The sequence below is a fragment of the Medicago sativa genome, chromosome 4 (genome assembly GCF_051527215.1).
Source record: "Medicago sativa cultivar Bolivia chromosome 4, Bolivia_mono, whole genome shotgun sequence".
NCBI classification, from domain to species: domain Eukaryota; kingdom Viridiplantae; phylum Streptophyta; class Magnoliopsida; order Fabales; family Fabaceae; genus Medicago; species Medicago sativa.
The window spans coordinates 87,004,299-87,022,276 of NC_140752.1; the positions used below are offsets into that span (position 1 = coordinate 87,004,299).

At 32.1% G+C, this 17,978-nt stretch overlaps 1 protein-coding gene across 2 annotated transcripts; it reads right to left on the bottom strand.

Moving 5' to 3' along the window:
* Window positions 1-9,510: 9,510 nt before the first annotated feature.
* Window positions 9,511-15,094, bottom strand: LOC146933212 (uncharacterized). 2 transcript variants are annotated; one of them, XM_085704957.1, is made up of 9 exons: window positions 14,213-15,094; window positions 14,011-14,101; window positions 13,190-13,776; window positions 12,797-12,899; window positions 11,786-12,672; window positions 11,528-11,630; window positions 10,721-11,418; window positions 9,921-10,019; window positions 9,511-9,846 (listed from the first exon to the last, which is right to left on the bottom strand). In XM_085704957.1, exons 1-9 carry the CDS (start codon window positions 15,059-15,061, stop codon window positions 9,766-9,768), a joined length of 3,498 nt encoding a protein of 1,165 aa, XP_085561083.1. In that variant the 5' UTR covers window positions 15,062-15,094; the 3' UTR covers window positions 9,511-9,765. The 2 variants fall into 2 exon arrangements, with proteins under 2 accessions (XP_085561083.1, XP_085561082.1); XM_085704956.1 differs by having other exon boundaries at window positions 14,011-14,122.
* Between the last annotated feature and the right edge of the window lie 2,884 nt (window positions 15,095-17,978).

Here is a 17,978-nt window from a genome sequence, read left to right on the forward strand (position 1 = left end):
TTATAATTGATATTAAGGAATGAAATTTTAACGAGATTTTTTTATATAATATGATATTTCAATTATAACATAAAAATATATGCAGAATAAATTGCATATATTTTTAACCTATTAAAAAGATTGTCAGATTTATAATTTATCGCAAAATATAAAATGTAAGTCATATATTTATCACAAAATATAAAATGTAAGTCACATTTTTATAAAATGTAAATCACCCATAATAACCGTTGTTAAATCATAATAATCCCCGTGCCAAGTATAGTGACTTTGATCCACCATTTTTTTTAATAAACTTCGTTGGATTGTGTTAAATATTTATTTTAGGAAAGAAAAAAAATGGATACTTTAGTTTAGGACAGAAAAAAAAGTTAGAATTGGAGGTATTTATAATTTTTTTTTTTTGACAAAGGGTATTTAATTGGAATTAAAATCATAAATGGGTGATTGGCAAAGAATATCAAAAATATGATTTCAGTTGATTCTATTTAATAGACTTGCAAAAATAAACGTTAAATCTTCCCTAAAAAAATAGTAACTATTTACACGAAAATGCTTAAATGCCATTAAATTCACTCCTTATATTCTTTATTTGACCGATTAAACTGATTTTGTTAGGGAAACCGATTAAACTAATAGTGTCTATTTACACGAAACTTATTAAATGCTATTAAATTGACTCCTTATATTTTTTATTTGACCGATTAAACTGATTTTTTTTAAGGGAAACCGATTAAACTGATTAAATGACATTAAATTAATAGTCCTATTGGTTTTTTTCGGCTACATATCATTTAACAAAACGAAAAAATATATATTATATTTTGCTTAATAGCTAAGATTATCAAATTTATAAATTATCACAAAGTATAAAATCTAATAAACTAATAGTAATCAAACAAATATTATTCACTTTTTTTTTAATTAAGAAATTTCATTAAATTGTTCAATTTTTATTTTAGGATAGAAAAAAAATGGAATTTGGAGCTAATTGTAGTCATAATCGTATCATTTGTAAATGAAACTCATAAACGTATCTAAATCATTATTTCAATTGATTATATTTAACCTACTTTTCTTAGGACAAAAAAAAACGGAATTGGAGCTGGTTGTAATCATAAACGTATCATTAGTCAAAGAAAATCATAAACGTATCATTGTGCCAATCAGCCCATGATTTCTACTTTTTTTTAGCAAAGTTTACGATGCTCTTTAACAAAATAAATAAATAATATGTATTGCTTAATAGCTAAGATATGAACTTAAATATGATTGGTTGAGTTGAATATGGTTATTTTACGAAATTGTCCTGTAAAGTATACTATAAATTAGACCTGTTGCCTAACACTTTCTTCACATCAGCATTGCAATTCTCCTTTTTTAATTCTTTCTATTTCGTATCTCTCTTTACATTCCAAATGGCTCCGAAAATCGATCCTGTTTTTGATGTTTTCCCTTCGAAAAAAAGTTGGGATATCAGTGTTGGAGTCGTTCGGTTCTAATGGATAATAATATTGTTTGATTCCATTTTTTTTTATCTTTATATAATACTAATCGTAGATTGTTTTTTAGTTCGTATGTTTGTTTGTTTTCGTTATTTTTTGTCTCAATCAAATATGATACCCGTCGGATTTGTTCCCGATATCTCCCATTCGCATATAGAAACTTGGAGAGTATCAATGATCGAAACACGTGGTTGATTTATGTAGATATTTTTTTACTTGAATTTGTAGCATCGATGTACTTTCTTTTTCGTAATTTTCTCTCTCAATGAAATATGATCCCCAAAAAAAAACTTTGTGCTTAGTATTTAATTTCTTGAAAAATTGGTGTTTATTTTTCGTAATTTTTTCTCTCAATGGATTATGACATAATTCAATTTTTTGTACAAAAAAAAAATACCATTACAATGGAAATGGTAGTTATTTATGATAATGAATTTGGTATTTATTTATGATATATCTATCTCTATCTCTATTATAAACATTTTCCTTCCTTCAAATCAAGAGTACATGTGGCATCTTCACATTTCTCATCTCATTTAATGCTTTCTTATTATCCAATCAAATTGAATCATGACTCATTTCTTTTTAATTAGCCAATCAAAATGAATCATGACACATTTAGTTTTCATAGACTAATCAAAATTGACTATGCCATAATTTTTTTCCCTATATATAAACAATTTGATTTTCATTATTTTCATAGGTCCACTCTATAAGTAACTTTGGTGCTGCGAACCTTGGATCTTATCGGACCACAAAGCACGGGTACAAACTCAATTTTTTAGTTTATCACAAAAGTGAAATTATGTGTCAAAAATAGCGTGCCTTCAGATATCTTTCTGATAGCAAATCATTTTGATGTATTCAATTCTGAATACGACACATATTACTTAGTCGGTATGGAAATTAAAATTTAGTTGTCTGTAATTTTTTTCATATATATTGTTTATTAATTGATTCCTTTTCATTCGTCTATAATTTTTTTTATATCTTTTATTGTTATCTATTTCACATGGAAAGACAAAATGAATATAAATGCTTCATCAAAGGAAGCCGCTTATGAGGAAGAAGAGTTACATTATGGAGCATTACAAAAGGCATTGAGATAATGAGACGTTTGAATTTAGTGTATAAGAATTAGTAGTCAACATATTTTTTTTAACCGTTTTTTTCATATACAAGATGAGAAGGAATTGAGTGATGATCTTTTTTCTATGATTTGTAATTATTATATGTTGTATATCACATGTACATGAAAAGTTCGAATTATTAATAGTTGTGTATAAATTTACATTTTTTCACGAAATTAATAGCCAAGACGAATATATATATATATATATATGTATATATATATATATATATATATATATATATATATATATATATATATATTTGTTGACAAATCAAAAATGAATATGTTTAAAATGATACGGATGAAATGAATTGACAATTATTTTTTGTTAATACCATTCACATGCATTTTTTTAACAATTATTTTATTATTTTTTGCCATCTATAATTGTTAACATATTATAAAATTCAATATATTCTATAACGTTAACTCACACTTGACACATTAATATATCCTAATTAAGTGTGCGACTATTTGCGTCCGTAATTATTTAACGTAATCAAACAAGGTCGGATTGAGGCACAACATGTTCATAAAGGTTGATTGGTGATGATTTCATGGAGGGAGGTTTATGTTCCTTTCTTTCATAAGAAGAGTGAAATGCAACTAGAAAGAAAGAAAATACAAATACAAAATAAATTTGAACATGAGAGAAACAATAAGAGGAAAATATGTAGTATATATTATATCCGTGAGAGTATATAATAGATTGAGTTACCAATATTTGTATGTTTTTGTTGAAGAAGTTGAATATTTTAAAATGTCAAATAAGCATATATTTCGTAAACTCATCATAACTCATGTTCATTTTCCATCATCACATCCACAAAAGAGCAGATGTGAAGGAATTTGAAATAATAGAGGTTGAATACAAAAATAGAAGGAAAGCTAATGACATCCAAAAATAAATTTTTACAAAAAAAGGTTAATTAAGTAAATATTCTCTTTAAATATGAAGATTTTTTGTTTTAGTCCCTAGAAATAAAATCACAAGTTTTAGGTGGTAATTTCAGGCAGATATTGTCTGTTGTTCGAAAAGGAACGAGGCAGGATATTGTTGATGCCTCAATCAATTCATCAAATATATGAGCTTATTGTAATGCGTTGAGGCTTACTGTTAATATGAGATTGAGTGCATCTTCGGTACCTGCAGAGCAGGAAGAAATTGCTAATTTTGGCAAGTGGATACTCTCAAATGGAGACGGCAACGGCGCTTCAGATGAGAATGGTGAAATGAAGGTAGAAATTCCTGAAGATTTGCTCATATCGGACACAGCATTGATGTCACTTATAGACTTTGTGTATCCCGATTTGAATGATAACCTTGGTGACCTGCTACTTTTCCAAGAAAGGGAAATACTCGCACCAACGCTCGATTCAGTTGAGCATGTTAACGAATATATGGTGTCACTGATTCCAGGTGAAGAGAAAGCGTATTTAAGCTCTGATTCTATTTGTCGATCGGGTGAAAATTATGATGTCCAAAGCGAGTGGTTCACAACGGAATTTCTTAATGATATTAAGAGCTCTGGAATTCCAAATCACCAGTTGAAACTAAAGGTGGGATGTCCAGTTATGCTGATGAAAAACATCGATCAGGCCAATGAACTGTGTAATGGTACGAGGCTGACAGTTACACATATACGGAAGAGCATGATAGTTGCTACCGTAATTACAGGAAAAAGGGCAGGTACCAGGGTATTCATTCCCATGATGAATCTTATTCCGAGTGATCCAGGACTACCCTTCAAATTCAGGATCAGGAAATTTTCATTGAAACTTTGTTTTGCAATGAAAATAAATAAAAGTCAGGGTCAATCTTTATCTCGAGTGAGAGTTTATCTGCCTAAGTCCCTGTTCACGCATGGACAACTCTATGTTGCTGTCTCTCGAGTTACTTCTAGAAAAGGTTTGAAGCTGCTCATCTTGGATGAAGATAATTATGTTTGCAAGGAGACCACAAATGTTGTGTATCGTGAAGTTTTTCAAAAAGTATTATCATTGGTTATGTTTTAAAATTGATGTTGCTATAATTTAGAAAACTAAAGTTGTGCATTGCTTGGAAGTCGTTTTTTTTTTAATTTCTTTGTAAGGCGTACTGGTCATTACAGGACACGCAATTTCTATATAAGCAGATCCTCCTGCCATTGACTTTTAATTGATTCACTTTTCAGGTATAACAATACACGAAACTTTTTTTTTTTACATCGCTGTTACCCTAAAATACAATAGGGATACATTAAACCATTTGTTTTGTAAAAAATAAAAACAAATAACAATTGGCGTTTTTGTAGCCCAAATTATATTTATACACACCCGTAAAATTTAACGTTTGCATTCACAGACTAGGTGTATACATCTGACACTGACTATTATATAAAAAAAATACAAATATTTTAGTTTTTACGATTAATAAAATACATTATGTCAACAAATAATAATATACGGTACGTCGGTGTATTTTTTCAAAAATATTACATATGCTAAGTTTAAAAATGAGTACATCTTATGGTACAAATAATTAGTATAAAGATAAATCCAAATACTTTAATTGTTATGTGCAATGTTTAGATATTTCAAAATATATACAAAATTAAGATGATATTTTTTCCATATCAAATTTAAATTATAACCACACTTATAACTTTAAAGTAACATAATATAAAATCTATACATTTGACTAAAAAAGTTTTTTTTATTTTCCCGTGCTTGGCACGGGTCACTATACTAGTTAATAAATAAAGACGGAGGGGAGTATTATAAGAAGGGTTTTTCTAACGTGTGCAATGTTGCACAGCTTAAGAAGCAATTAATGCAGTTTTTTTCTCTCTCTCATCGACCAATTTTAACCCATTTCTCTTTCATATTAATCAGTCTTAAATTAAGAAGTTTCACCATCATTATCTCATGGTTGCAGCCACAATTACCGTGCAACCCCATATCTACCACCACTACCCTTACCCCTATCATTATCATCACCCTTGAACACAATAACAACCGATACTCATCCACAAACATAACACTAGCAAGCTCCGGCAAGGTTGAATCCGGCAACCAAAACCTTCATATATTAAGCTCCAACTGATTGAGAGACGATATCAATGATTCACTGTAATGAGTCCAAACAATGAAAGGTTGCGTGGCAAGGAAATTAAAACAAGGAGAATTTAGGAATCAATTTTGTTAAACAGAATCCGGAGAATATGTAACTGAATATGGGTGAAGAAAATGGTATGGAATTTTTGATGTTTCTCTCTCTCACAGTCTCACTGAATTCTCTCTTCTCCCGGATTGTGTTTTTTCCTCTATTTACTTTCCTGTAAAACCTTCATGTATTTCCTTCACTACATTTGAAGGTTGATAGTTTCCTCCATTAACAGTAATTGTTTCAATTGGAGAAAGGAATTACCATGGATTGATTCTTCATAATTTTTTTCTTTCAACTTAATTCTTTTGTTTGGGAAGATAATAAAACATTTTCTGGCATCCAATTTCAAGAGGAGAGCTCATTAATATGATAGAGAAATAGGTTGAAATGGTCAATGAGAGTGAGAAAAAAACATTAATTGCTTCTTAAGCTGTGCAACATTGCACAGGTTAGAAAAACCCTTATAAGAATATAGTGAAAGTGGCATGATTGGATACACAACAAGTCTATACATATTTGATGTACACAACATTGAAGTTGGGAAAAACGACAAGGAAAAATTAAAATCACAACCATAACATAAGAATATGACATTGGAACATCAAAATTGGAGAGAAAAAACCATTATTTAAGATTCTCTCGGGAACGAAGTAACTAGAAGAAAAAAAATCAAATTGTTCTAATACTCCTCTTTTAGAGGGATCATCTAAAAAGCAACATTCAGAGAAACCCTGGAATGAAAAATGGGCAATCCAAAGCCAAATCTTTCGTTCCCGGCAAGAAATATGTTAGTTTGTTCAAATTTAAAATAAGGTAAAATGAGTTAGTTTTTTTTTTTTTTTACATAAAAGGTGCATGTTACAAGATCAAAGATATTTAACCATCACAAATTGTCCAGAGCAGAACATGTACATAGTTGTATCCCAATGGGGTAGCATAGGTTTGTTTGGAGTTTGTTGCTAGAGAGAGAAAATCAAAGTAAAAAAAAATAAAATCATATGAGCTATAATTAAGACAGCCACAACATGATTTACTAACATCTTGAGGCACCAAGAAATTGTAAGGTTTGCCAAATGGGTTGGATTCTTTCTCCCCCATTAAGCTCAAGAAACTTGTGAATTCATAGCTTCCGAGATATTGTACCTAATGCCAAAGAACAATATTTTTCTATATAAAAATAATTATGAGCATAATGTCAAAGAATATTTGGTAGATTATCTTACATTAGAAGTTCATCAATTGTTGAACCAACCATACCATACCTGATAATTTGTCAAATATTCTTTGACATTATGTTCATAATCATTTTATGTAGAAAAGGATTGTTATTTGACATTATGTACAATATTTCAGTGTTTGATTTAAAAGCAAATATTTATTCTGGAAGCCGGATTCACAAGTTTCTGAAGCTTAGTGGGGGGAAGAACGAATCCAATCCATTTGGCAGACCTTACAATTTCTTGGTGCCTCAAGATGTCAGTAAATCAGCTTGTGCTGTCTTAACTAATTTTTTTTATGTGCAGTCTGCTTATAGCCGGATCGATATGATCTTTTTTACTTTGATTTTTCTATCTAGCAGCAAACTCCAAACAAACCTATACTACCACATTGGTATAACTATGTAGTAAAGCATGTATTTGTGATGGTTAAATATCTTTGGTCTTGTAACTTGCACCTTTAACTTAAAAAAACTAACTCATTTGATCTTCTTTTAAATTTGAACAAACTAACATATTTCTTGGCGGGAACGGAAAATAATGGTTTTTTCTCTCCAATTTTGATGTTCCTGTGTCATACTCTTATGTTATGGTTGTGATTTTAATTCTCCTTGTCATTTTTTCCAACTTCAATGTTGTACCAGTTCAAAATTGGTAAAATTTGAACAAATTAACACATTTCTTGCCCGGAACCGGGTACGGGTTTAGATAAAATTCAAGAAGTACATGTCCATACATATTGGATGTCAAGCAAATTCTACTTTGAACTTTGGATAATATGATTGTTTCACTTTCAATTATCGATCAATCAAGCAAGCATATATTATTAAAATTAAAATAAAATAAAAAGCAAGCATATATCATGAACTAGTCGCAACAATTTTAGAAACACGCAGTTTTAGCGGCAAGGAATTTCAAGAACACCAACGAAAAACAACACAAAACTAAAAACAACACAAAATTTATAAATCATATATGAAAGCTACTATGAGAGACAAACAGTTCAACTGAACTTACGATTTGGACGGACTGAGTGAGAGAGAGCTGATTTCACCAACCGCTTACAATAGTCACGGAAGCAATCCAAAGGAATAAGCGCTGAAAATTTTGGTCAAGTGAAACCCTAGTATTTTATTTATAGAGGGAGACAGGGTTGACCATGGGCCGAGTTGGGTGGGTTCAGGCTAAAATTCAGCGAGAGATTCGAACTATATATATATATATATATATATATATATATATATATATATATATATATATATATATATATATATATATAAGATCTGAACCGATTTCCTTCCTTCAAAAAAAAAAAAAGATCTGAACCGATTTGATTTGTTGTAAAAAAATAAGATCAAATTTGATTTAATTTCTTTTCTTGCAGCCAAAGCTATCTACATTTCTCTTACACTTTTTGCATTAGTCCAGCAATTTAAGACCATTTTCAAGAGTTTATGGACATTATTTTTACCTTTTGGTGTAAGTGCACTCTTCAACATCCAATTTCGAAATTAAGTGATGTACTGTGTGATTTAAGTGCACTCTTATGATGAGTTTTGGTCTACAATCTGCATAACCTTCTGATTAACTATATGTCTCTCGAGGGTATCTGGTCAATTTTTTCTTGAGATCCAATTCAACGTCATTTGAGTTTCATCTATGATAATATGGCCTATGGGCAACACTGAAAGTCATAAAGTAATAAAATAGGAGAGATATGGTAAAGAGATTAAAGTAAAATTGATGTAATAAACCGTGCGGAGATTGCCTCTAAGTCAACCTTTTTGAGGATTTAGCCATTTAGCCAACTTTATTTTTTAATAAATGTGGATAACTTTAGGCAACTTACCACAGAGATGAAAAGGACCACAATAATGTAGTAAAATCTTTGATCCAACATAGCTGTGGACCGTGAGCAAATGTTTCTTTTACGGTGCCTAAGAGCTAATGTTGATGAATGTTCAAGTTAGTATTTAAAATGAGCAAATTCACAATTCAGACTCTGAAACTATGCACTTGTTTATATTGTCCTCCACTGTATCACATTTGATCCAATTGTGAGATTTATTAATCCAATAATAAAAACAAATTGTTTCACTTTTGCACCATAAAACCAGTCACTTTATCAAGTCCAAAACTTTTTTTTTTACAAAAAAATTAGTCACTTCATCAACTCCACTCCAAAACTTAAATAAGTTTGTTTTCACAGTTTAATTTTGTTTCGCCGTTGGAATTGTGTGCATTTACTTTATTAATGTTTTGAAAAGTGATAGGCTATTTCGAAATTTCAATAAAGCTAAATTGGGCATTCCTCAAAAACAAAAAAGGGTATCTACTCTATTTAAAACTGTAACCATACGATACCTTGTTCCTAAAATTTATAATTGACAAATATATCCTCAATTTTAGTTCCTAAATTTAATCTTATACCCACGTAAAAAAAAAATGTACCAGAAAAAAATGGCCACACGTTGACAACCACTCAACCAGCAAGAAAAACAAGTCAAATTTTCTTGAATAGTGAAAAATAAATACTAGGGAGTATTCACAACTCCGTAAAAAGAGTATATACAGCAAACATAAAACGAAAAGTGGGTCTAAAAAAACAAATTTCTATAAGGTTCTTCTCTCCATCTATTTTTCCTCCTACTGCTAGAAAGTACCAGGCAACTACTTCCAGGTATTTGGTTTTAAAACACTAGCCTGATGTGTTCCACTCCTAGAAACAATTTCTGTTCGGATGATAGATAATGTAAGGTGCAATTAACCATTTTTTAATCTGTTTGGTCGAATGACCTTTTCCTCAACACGATCTGAAAACTTAACACTTGGTCGCTGCAGACTCTGCACAAAACAAGCTAAAATAAACAAATTGTTTATTTGGAGGAACAAATTTTGGGAATAAGGTATGCACATACAGGTGTTCTGCAATGTATGTTAAGATCATCATTCATCTGGCTAAGTCGATCCTTTGCAAGTTGTTCTGTTTCAGATGCTTTCCTGCAGGCTTCTTTCACCTGAAAATATTCAAATAAAAAAATGACTTAGTTTGATTAGTATTTTCCTCTTATTTTTATGCTACATTATCACTATTTTGCATATAAAGACGTTGATAATGGCTGAATTTATTAAGTTACACGGGTGATGAACTAGACTAAGTCTAGAAAATCTTATGAACAGTAGAAAAACAGTCAAATGAAGCTATCTCATAAGGTCAAATGCACTAAAAAAAATGGCAAAGTTACTTGGAATTTCTCACCATAGGGGGGACACTATAGGGCCAGAATTTACTTGAGGTTTTATTTCTAAATGGTTATAAGCAAAATATTATAAACTTGTCGGAAATGAAAGCTCTAGTGTTAATATTACACCTGAGAAAATAAATTTATATCAATCTCTCTTGATAATTTTTCACAATATTTGATAAGATCTAGCTCATTTATTTTTTTATCATAAGAGAGAAAAATAGACAATTTGTGAAATGAAATAATAGTGAAAGGAATTGCAAGGAGACGAGTATTTAAATAACCAAACTTATCGGATGAGATAATTATTAAACTGAGAGCCATCACAAGCTTTGCATAATAAGATGCATTGCTAGCAGATAAAAAGAAATGTAGCCATTTCAGTTATTATCGTGAAGAATGATAAAATGATCAGAAAAGAAAGGAAAACGAATGTTAGTGTAATAGTCATATCAACATCATGTGGCACTCACCTGACTTCCATCCAAAAGAGGAGTGTCGTTGACATTATCAGTACATCTTTCTAACAACATGTTTCTGAGATGGGATACTTCCTTCATAAGGTCTTGGGCAACCTCTTCGGCATCTAGCAGCTGATTTCTAGAAAATTCAAATGCTCTTTCTGCATGAAGGCGAAAAGAAACACAGTTCAAACATGTGCAAAGCCCTCTGCATCCTCTTGGGTTTTTTCTCAAAATTCCTTTTCGGGAACTAACGCCAAGGGCATCAAGTTGATCTGTGACTTTCATTTCGGACAAGCTCCGACAACATCCAGGTGTTTCAGGTGATTTCTCCCTGTTGGACAAGGCAGGTGTGCCCACTTCTTCTCTAGTGACAACTTGATCAGCTATAGGACCTAAAGGTGTGACTGGTAAATCTCTATGAACAGAAATTGGTGAAACAAAGGAGTTCTCGAGATAGTAGGGTCTATTTGACACAATCTGTTTATCTTGTAGTTGAGATCTTGGGCTTAAACTATCACTATTTAAGTCACAAGCTTGCAACTCTGTTTCTTGCTGAGCACCAGAATTTCCTGTACTATCACCCATAGGATCACAATCATTTGAATCACTTCCAGGAGTTACTTGCAAGTTTGAATCTGAAATTGGCAGAAGTGGTGTGTGATCCAAAAGCTTCTGGAGTTTGGGGCGATGATCATTATTCGAAGCACCTAAAAGTAGTATAAGTTTAGTTTTAAAAAACGGTGCCAATCAAAAAAATGAAAAATAAAATTATAAAATTGAGTGATATCTTCCAATAGAATAAAAACCAATACTTACAGGAATTAGACTTCTCATTTTCCAACAAAATCGGAAGCAATCTTTTGTAGTTCAAAGACCCAGCATGTTTTAAAAACTTAACCCGTGGGCAGCGATTTAGAACCTGTTCAAAATTACTTGATCAAATATATTTTCAAGAAAGAAAAAAATCAACATAAAAGAAAAACGTATCATTATAATCAATGAGAAAGAGAGGGGTAAATCTTAAAAGTATGCAGGTCTTTTGGAGATATATACACAAAAGATTATGGTTCTCACCGGTGTAGTATTGGATTCCAAACCATTTTTCATCTCACCAGCAAAACTAGCCTTTTTGTTATTGCTTCCTTTTGAAGGCATCTTTGAACCATTAACTAGGCCATTCAGAAGACTTTTTTCTTTGCCACCACCATGTGTTGCAGTGTCTGGTAACGCAGGTTTTTCAGAAATAATCTTCTCTGATTGTGAACTAGATTCTTCATTTGAGATGGTGACGTGACATAAAACCACAACATCGTCATTTTTGCAAATTGCATGGCTGCTTGTTTCATTCTCTTCAGCATCTAACATATTAGGATCCAATTGATTTAGACTCTGAGCTTCAGGAGGACATCTGCTAACAGATTCATGCTTCTCCAGACTCACAAACTGCTTTCTTTCAGTGAATCCTTTCTCATTGCTTGAATGATGCTCAAATGAAAGGTTGGAGATATCATTATTGACATTAAGCAAATTTTGTTCTTTGGGTGGTGACCCACCATTTGTGACAATCTTATCACACACCATTACGGAACAAGGATCAGTCGCTGATTCACTCAAGCATTCATCTTTAGAACTGATGACAGTTTTCTCAGAGTTAGCCTCAACAGAGGGTGCAGATAAGCACTCATGTGCCATTTCTTTTGCGTCAAATTGTATTGGCAATTCGGAGGAGTCTTGGAAAGATGGCAATTTTGGCTGGTAGCCATGAGATGACATATTAGCAGGATTGACTGAGATGTTGTTTTCCAAAGTATTCAAGTCAACTTTGTCATGGATAGAGCCACTGACAGTCATTTGTCTGCTAATAGAAGCTTCTTCACTTTGAGATGGCAAAGGAAGTTGGAACTCCTTTGCATATAAATCCGCCTCTTCATTTTTGTGATGGGCCTGATCACCAGATGTACCTGTAAAATCAGCAAGCACTTTCAGTGTCCATAATATTATATATATATATATATATATATATATATATATATATATATATAATTAATATTGCATTGCATAAGTGGTTGAAAACGTGGTGGTTACCATAGTCATCTTTGGGAAGATTCTTAAAATATGGAAGCAACCTCCTATAGTTGACTGAACCAGGGGTTTTGATCAGCTTCCCGTGCAAATATGGTTTATGAACCTGCAAAGACATCCCAGGTTACATGATATATAATTGCCAACAAATACAAAACCATGTATATGCATATATTGTCAAAATTAAACACAGAAGAAGTTAGCAAGTTCACCAGCCACTATAGTGGAAGTTTAAACATATCAACAACCCTAAAAAAAACCCAGCTGAGGGTTTAACCAAATTGACATTGTATTAGGTATTAGGTAGTATATCTATAATTTAGTAAAGATCAGCAACAAAATGTCTAACCCATAACTGGCAGAAAACAAATATTTAAAAACATGACAGATTCTTACATGTTTGCTCTTGAGTGGATTATTTCTCTTATGGGCTTTGGGGTATAACGCTTCAACAGTGCTTTCTTGAGTGTTTCTGGTCAGATCCATAGGTTTGACATTCTGTGGTATGCTCTGCATTTGGTCTCCATTGAGCACAATATCATCACATATTTCAGTATCACGAGTCATTGGTATACAATCTTCATTCAAAACACCAAGCTGCTCTAAGGCACAGCCATTGTGATCAGCAGCCTTAGCACAGTCAAGATTATTCCTGTTGAAAGAATCTTGCTTAACATCACCGTGGTCGAAAGCATTACCAACATCTCTAGCACCCAGAAAATCTGCAGCCAGATCCACTTTTGATTCACTCAAGCATTTATCATCCACAGATGGCACAGATAAACACTCGCCATTCACTTTCTCAGTATCTACTTGCATTGGTGAAGATGCCAGTTCTGGCCCATTGGTATCACCCATGGTGCAACTATCAATCTTAGTTTCAGGCTTAGAACCTTCATGATTATCAGATGTCAAAGGAAGTTTCAATCCCTGACCTCCCATAACCTTCTTGTCTTCATGACAATGACCCAATTTCGGTATTCCTATAAAATTACGATGCCAATTAGTTCCATCGCACATATCAAGCTAATTCATCATCTACATTCTACACTATTCAATCAATAAATAACAAAGGATCCTCTACATAGAACAACTACCAAAATCACGTACAATAGTATCCAATAGCCAATTAGCTCCGTTGCACATGTAAAACTAAATCATGATCTACACTATGCAAACAACTAAATAATAAAGGACTTTCTGCATAACACAATTACCGAAATTATCTCCCATAGCATCCATTAGCCTTTTGTAATTGAATGAACCTGGGGCTTTGAACAATTTCAAAGGTAAACGCGGTTTGAGTACCTGCATCAAGAATCCAATCAACTAACAAAATTTCATATAAAAAAGTAATTTGTACAAAAATTATTAACCAACACATATGCAATGATGAAAATAAAAATTGAAAGGCCTTACAGATTTACTCCTTTGAACAGAGCTATTTTTCCGGCCCTCGCTTGAATTTTCAGCTACATTAGTAGCAGGAGACATATCTTTGACAACAAGTGTGTCTGCCTCTTCCACATTCCTCACATCGCAGCTAGCTTCTAAACCTACATAGATGACATCATTAGGTGGTGTCGTTTGTAATGATTCTTCGCCCAAATCTTCATCTGACAGCTTGGTGATTCCCCTATCAAAATTCAGAGGCTCGTCGAGAATCTTATTAGATTTGATCCTCGCATCATCCACAGGTGTATCGCCGTTTTCAGCAATTGATGGCGATCCAAACCCTAATTCAGAAATTTCAGCTGATTCCGTCCTCACACTGCCATTTTCCAGAACCGACGGAGCATAAAACCCTAATTCAGCTACTTCCCGATCAGAATCGCCGGCGCCGGCAAGTGGGGAATAAATTCGCCTCGCACGGAGGTCCTTGGTGGTAGCACAAGGTAGATTAGCATCATCACGTTTTGCTTTCTTGAAAGGATCCTTAACAAGATCGTCATCTTCGGAATCTGATTCACAATATTCATTGCAAATATCATGAATTAGATTCTTGAATTCCGAATCTGAAAGTCCTTTGGTTACATCGTTTCCACAAAAAGGAACAGGAACGGGAACGGAAGAGGGTTCCTCTTGAAACGGAACTTGAACCGGAACTGAGTATGGTTGATTCTTTTTGCTGCGGGAACTTGAAACGGAACTTGAACCGGACCGGATCTGACCGGAGCGGGTACGGTGAGCTTTGCTGCGGGTGAATGTGGATGAGGCGGGTGGCGGAGATCGGACGTTCCGTTTGCGGGAATTTCGGATCACGTCCATGGCTGCTCTGCTCTGCTCTGCTGCTTTGGTCTCGAAATGTGTGAAAATTGGCGCGCTGTTTATATATGTGTGTGTGATGGCGGGAACAAGGGTTTTTGTTGGCGGGAAAATTTTGTGGCGTGATTTCTGATAAAAATCCAATTTTTTTTCCTCAATAATTTGTGTTTGTTTGAGCCTTTCGCGCTCCTACAAAACTAGCTTTAAAAAGGGATTGCTATTTGAACTCCCTATTTTTTTAGAGAGGTATTTGAACTCCATCTTTGTTAACTAACTAGTAAAAGACCCATGCGAATACCCATGCGTTAATTATATAAAAAACAATTACATTGACAATATTGCGTCATATTTAAATGTATTAAATAAAAATGATCAATATTAATGTAATTAATTTTTATATTAAACTTTTTTTCCCTTTGTATGTAAAATTCCCTTAAACATTTGTACCGTCATCATTGAGGATTTTATCCGTTAAACATCTGTACAATACTCCTTGCAGATTTTATTTGCTTATATTTGAAAAAGCAAACTTTTACATAACAATAGTAGAATTTTAAATTTCTACATCAATAATAATTTATTTATAATCGACCATTAAACCCTCAAAATTAAGAAGATTACGATTTAGTTATGGAAATTCAAGGGAGCTTAATTTTTATATATCAATATAGATATCTGCAAACACAAAAAATTAGTCATGTTGGATTGTAATTGATATATAAAGTTGATACGGTAAAATTTTAAAAACTCGTAAAAATTTCAAAATATTATAAAGTTGGATATGCACAAATTTTGAGATATGATGCTTTGTCTTGTATTGTATTGTATTGTTATGTCTTTTACTGTTTTATCTAATATTTATTTTTAACAAATCAAATTCACCCATATATTAAGATAACGACACATAAAATAAAATATCTCTTAATAATAAATAACAACCACTTTTGCCATTAAACATGCTCCACACGTGGTTTCTAAGCTTACAAACATGTATGCATGACACATGAACATTGCCTAATTTTGCCCGCAACTTAGGGAGATGAGATATGCACGTCTTCTTGAACTTCTCTAGATTTCTTGTCCAACATTAGTTCATTGAATGCAGGTGTGGTAATGAACCAAGTCTACTTGAATAAAATTTGAAATTTGACTCGATAATTGATTCGTTTAATTTGGTTCATCAATTAAATGAGCCGAACTTGAGCTGAAAATTAAGCTTGTTAACTTATTGAGCTGAACTTGATCTATATATAATCCGACTCATTTGAGTCACAAGTTAACTCGGTTATATGTATATACATGCATGTGTGCGCGTGCGTTCGTGCTTTCGCTCGCGTGTGTTGAATTACATGTACTGGTGCTCGTGCGTGTTTGCGCTCACATGTGTTGAATTACATGTACTCGTCTTAGTGGGTAATTTGCATTATTGTTTTTGGTTCACTGTAGCTTGTCGATCGTGTGCTTATTTTTTATATTTATTTGCACATGCATGCATGTAACATGCATGAATTGCTTGGAGTAACTGAGTAGAGCTAAATACTTAACCTATATAGTAGAGTAAATGGAGAATAGGACACACGATAATAACATAGGGTGGAAAAAGTAATAGTCAATTGGTCTGTTGACATATTAGATCCATTTTTCCACCCACAATGATGGCATTCTTGAGCCCTTATGAAATCTAATCAAAAGCAACAATTGCAACGCCCACATCATCTCGCCCGAATCACATCACTCATACCCCTATCGATCATCAAAAGTAAGTTGTATAACACTATCAGTTTTGAAAATATTACGGGAAGCTAGTTTCAAACATTCATAAATACGAAGTAAAATATAATATTTGAAATAGACATACTACTATCCATGTTCCTATTTAGATATTCCCTAAAAAATGTTTCTATTTAGATATTGTTTTAGAATTATTTACCCATTCTAGAAATTTATTAAATTTTATTATTTCAATGTAATTATTTGTTTTTCTACGATGGCTTTACCTATTAAACATATCATTCACATATTTTAAACACTTATAGTATTATAGATAAAATAATTATTAACAGTGAATTAAACTTACAAGTAATTATCATTATTATTTTTTTTACAGAAGTGGCAAATGAAAACAAACGCAAGGGTATTGATGAAAAATAGATTTTTTTTTACAGTTTATTGATTAATGAAAAAGTAACAATTAATACCACATTACAAATTAAAATAATAACACTAATTGAGTGTACTAATAACGAAACATAAAATACAACACTAATTGTGTCTAGTAAGCATAATTCACTTAATATAAACCTTACAATATATATGAGTCCGAGATTCTTCATTTATTCATGGTAATATGGTGAAATTCCGACTACACAATTCTTAGAAAAAAAACGAGAGTCGTACTAACAAGTGCTTTTAGGACACTTGTTAAGGATTCTAAAATAGAAATAACCGTTAAGTTATGTAGAAAAAGTTATTTTTCATGTTTCAATGTGTTACATGCATCAATTCCAAAATAAATTTTTTTCTTTAACTTTCTTAACAAATGGTCCCTAAAACAGTAGTCAGCATTTTTTTTAAAAAAAAGGCTTAATTACAATTTTGCCCCCTATATTTTGCCAATTGTGCGATTTTGCACCCCACTGTTTCAAACGAGCGATTTTGCACCCTATATTTTGCCAATTGTGCGATTTTGCACTTTTCCCCCTTTCTGATTTTGCACCCCAAAAAATCAAAAAAATATTCAGTTTTTTTCCAAAAAAATTTAAAAAATTAGAAAATATAATCAGATTTTTTTTTTAAATTCTGGAATTTAATTTTCAAAATTTTAAAAAAAATGTCAGATTTTTTTTAGGAAAAAAATTTAATTTTTAAAAATCTGGATACCAATTTAAAAAAAGGTCAGATTTTTTTTAAAAATTCTGGA

Excerpts from the sequence above, each read along its gene's own strand:
- LOC146933212 (XM_085704956.1), bottom strand. The coding sequence starts at position 15,061 with ATGGACGTGATCCGAAATTCCCGCAAACGGAACGTCCGATCTCCGCCA. Across the intron at positions 13,777-14,010 it reads TGCTATGGGAGATAATTTCG|GAATACCGAAATTGGGTCAT; the intron begins GTAATTGTGTTA and ends GTAATTTTATAG. Across the intron at positions 11,419-11,527 it reads AAATGAGAAGTCTAATTCCT|GTGCTTCGAATAATGATCAT; the intron begins GTAAGTATTGGT and ends TACTACTTTTAG.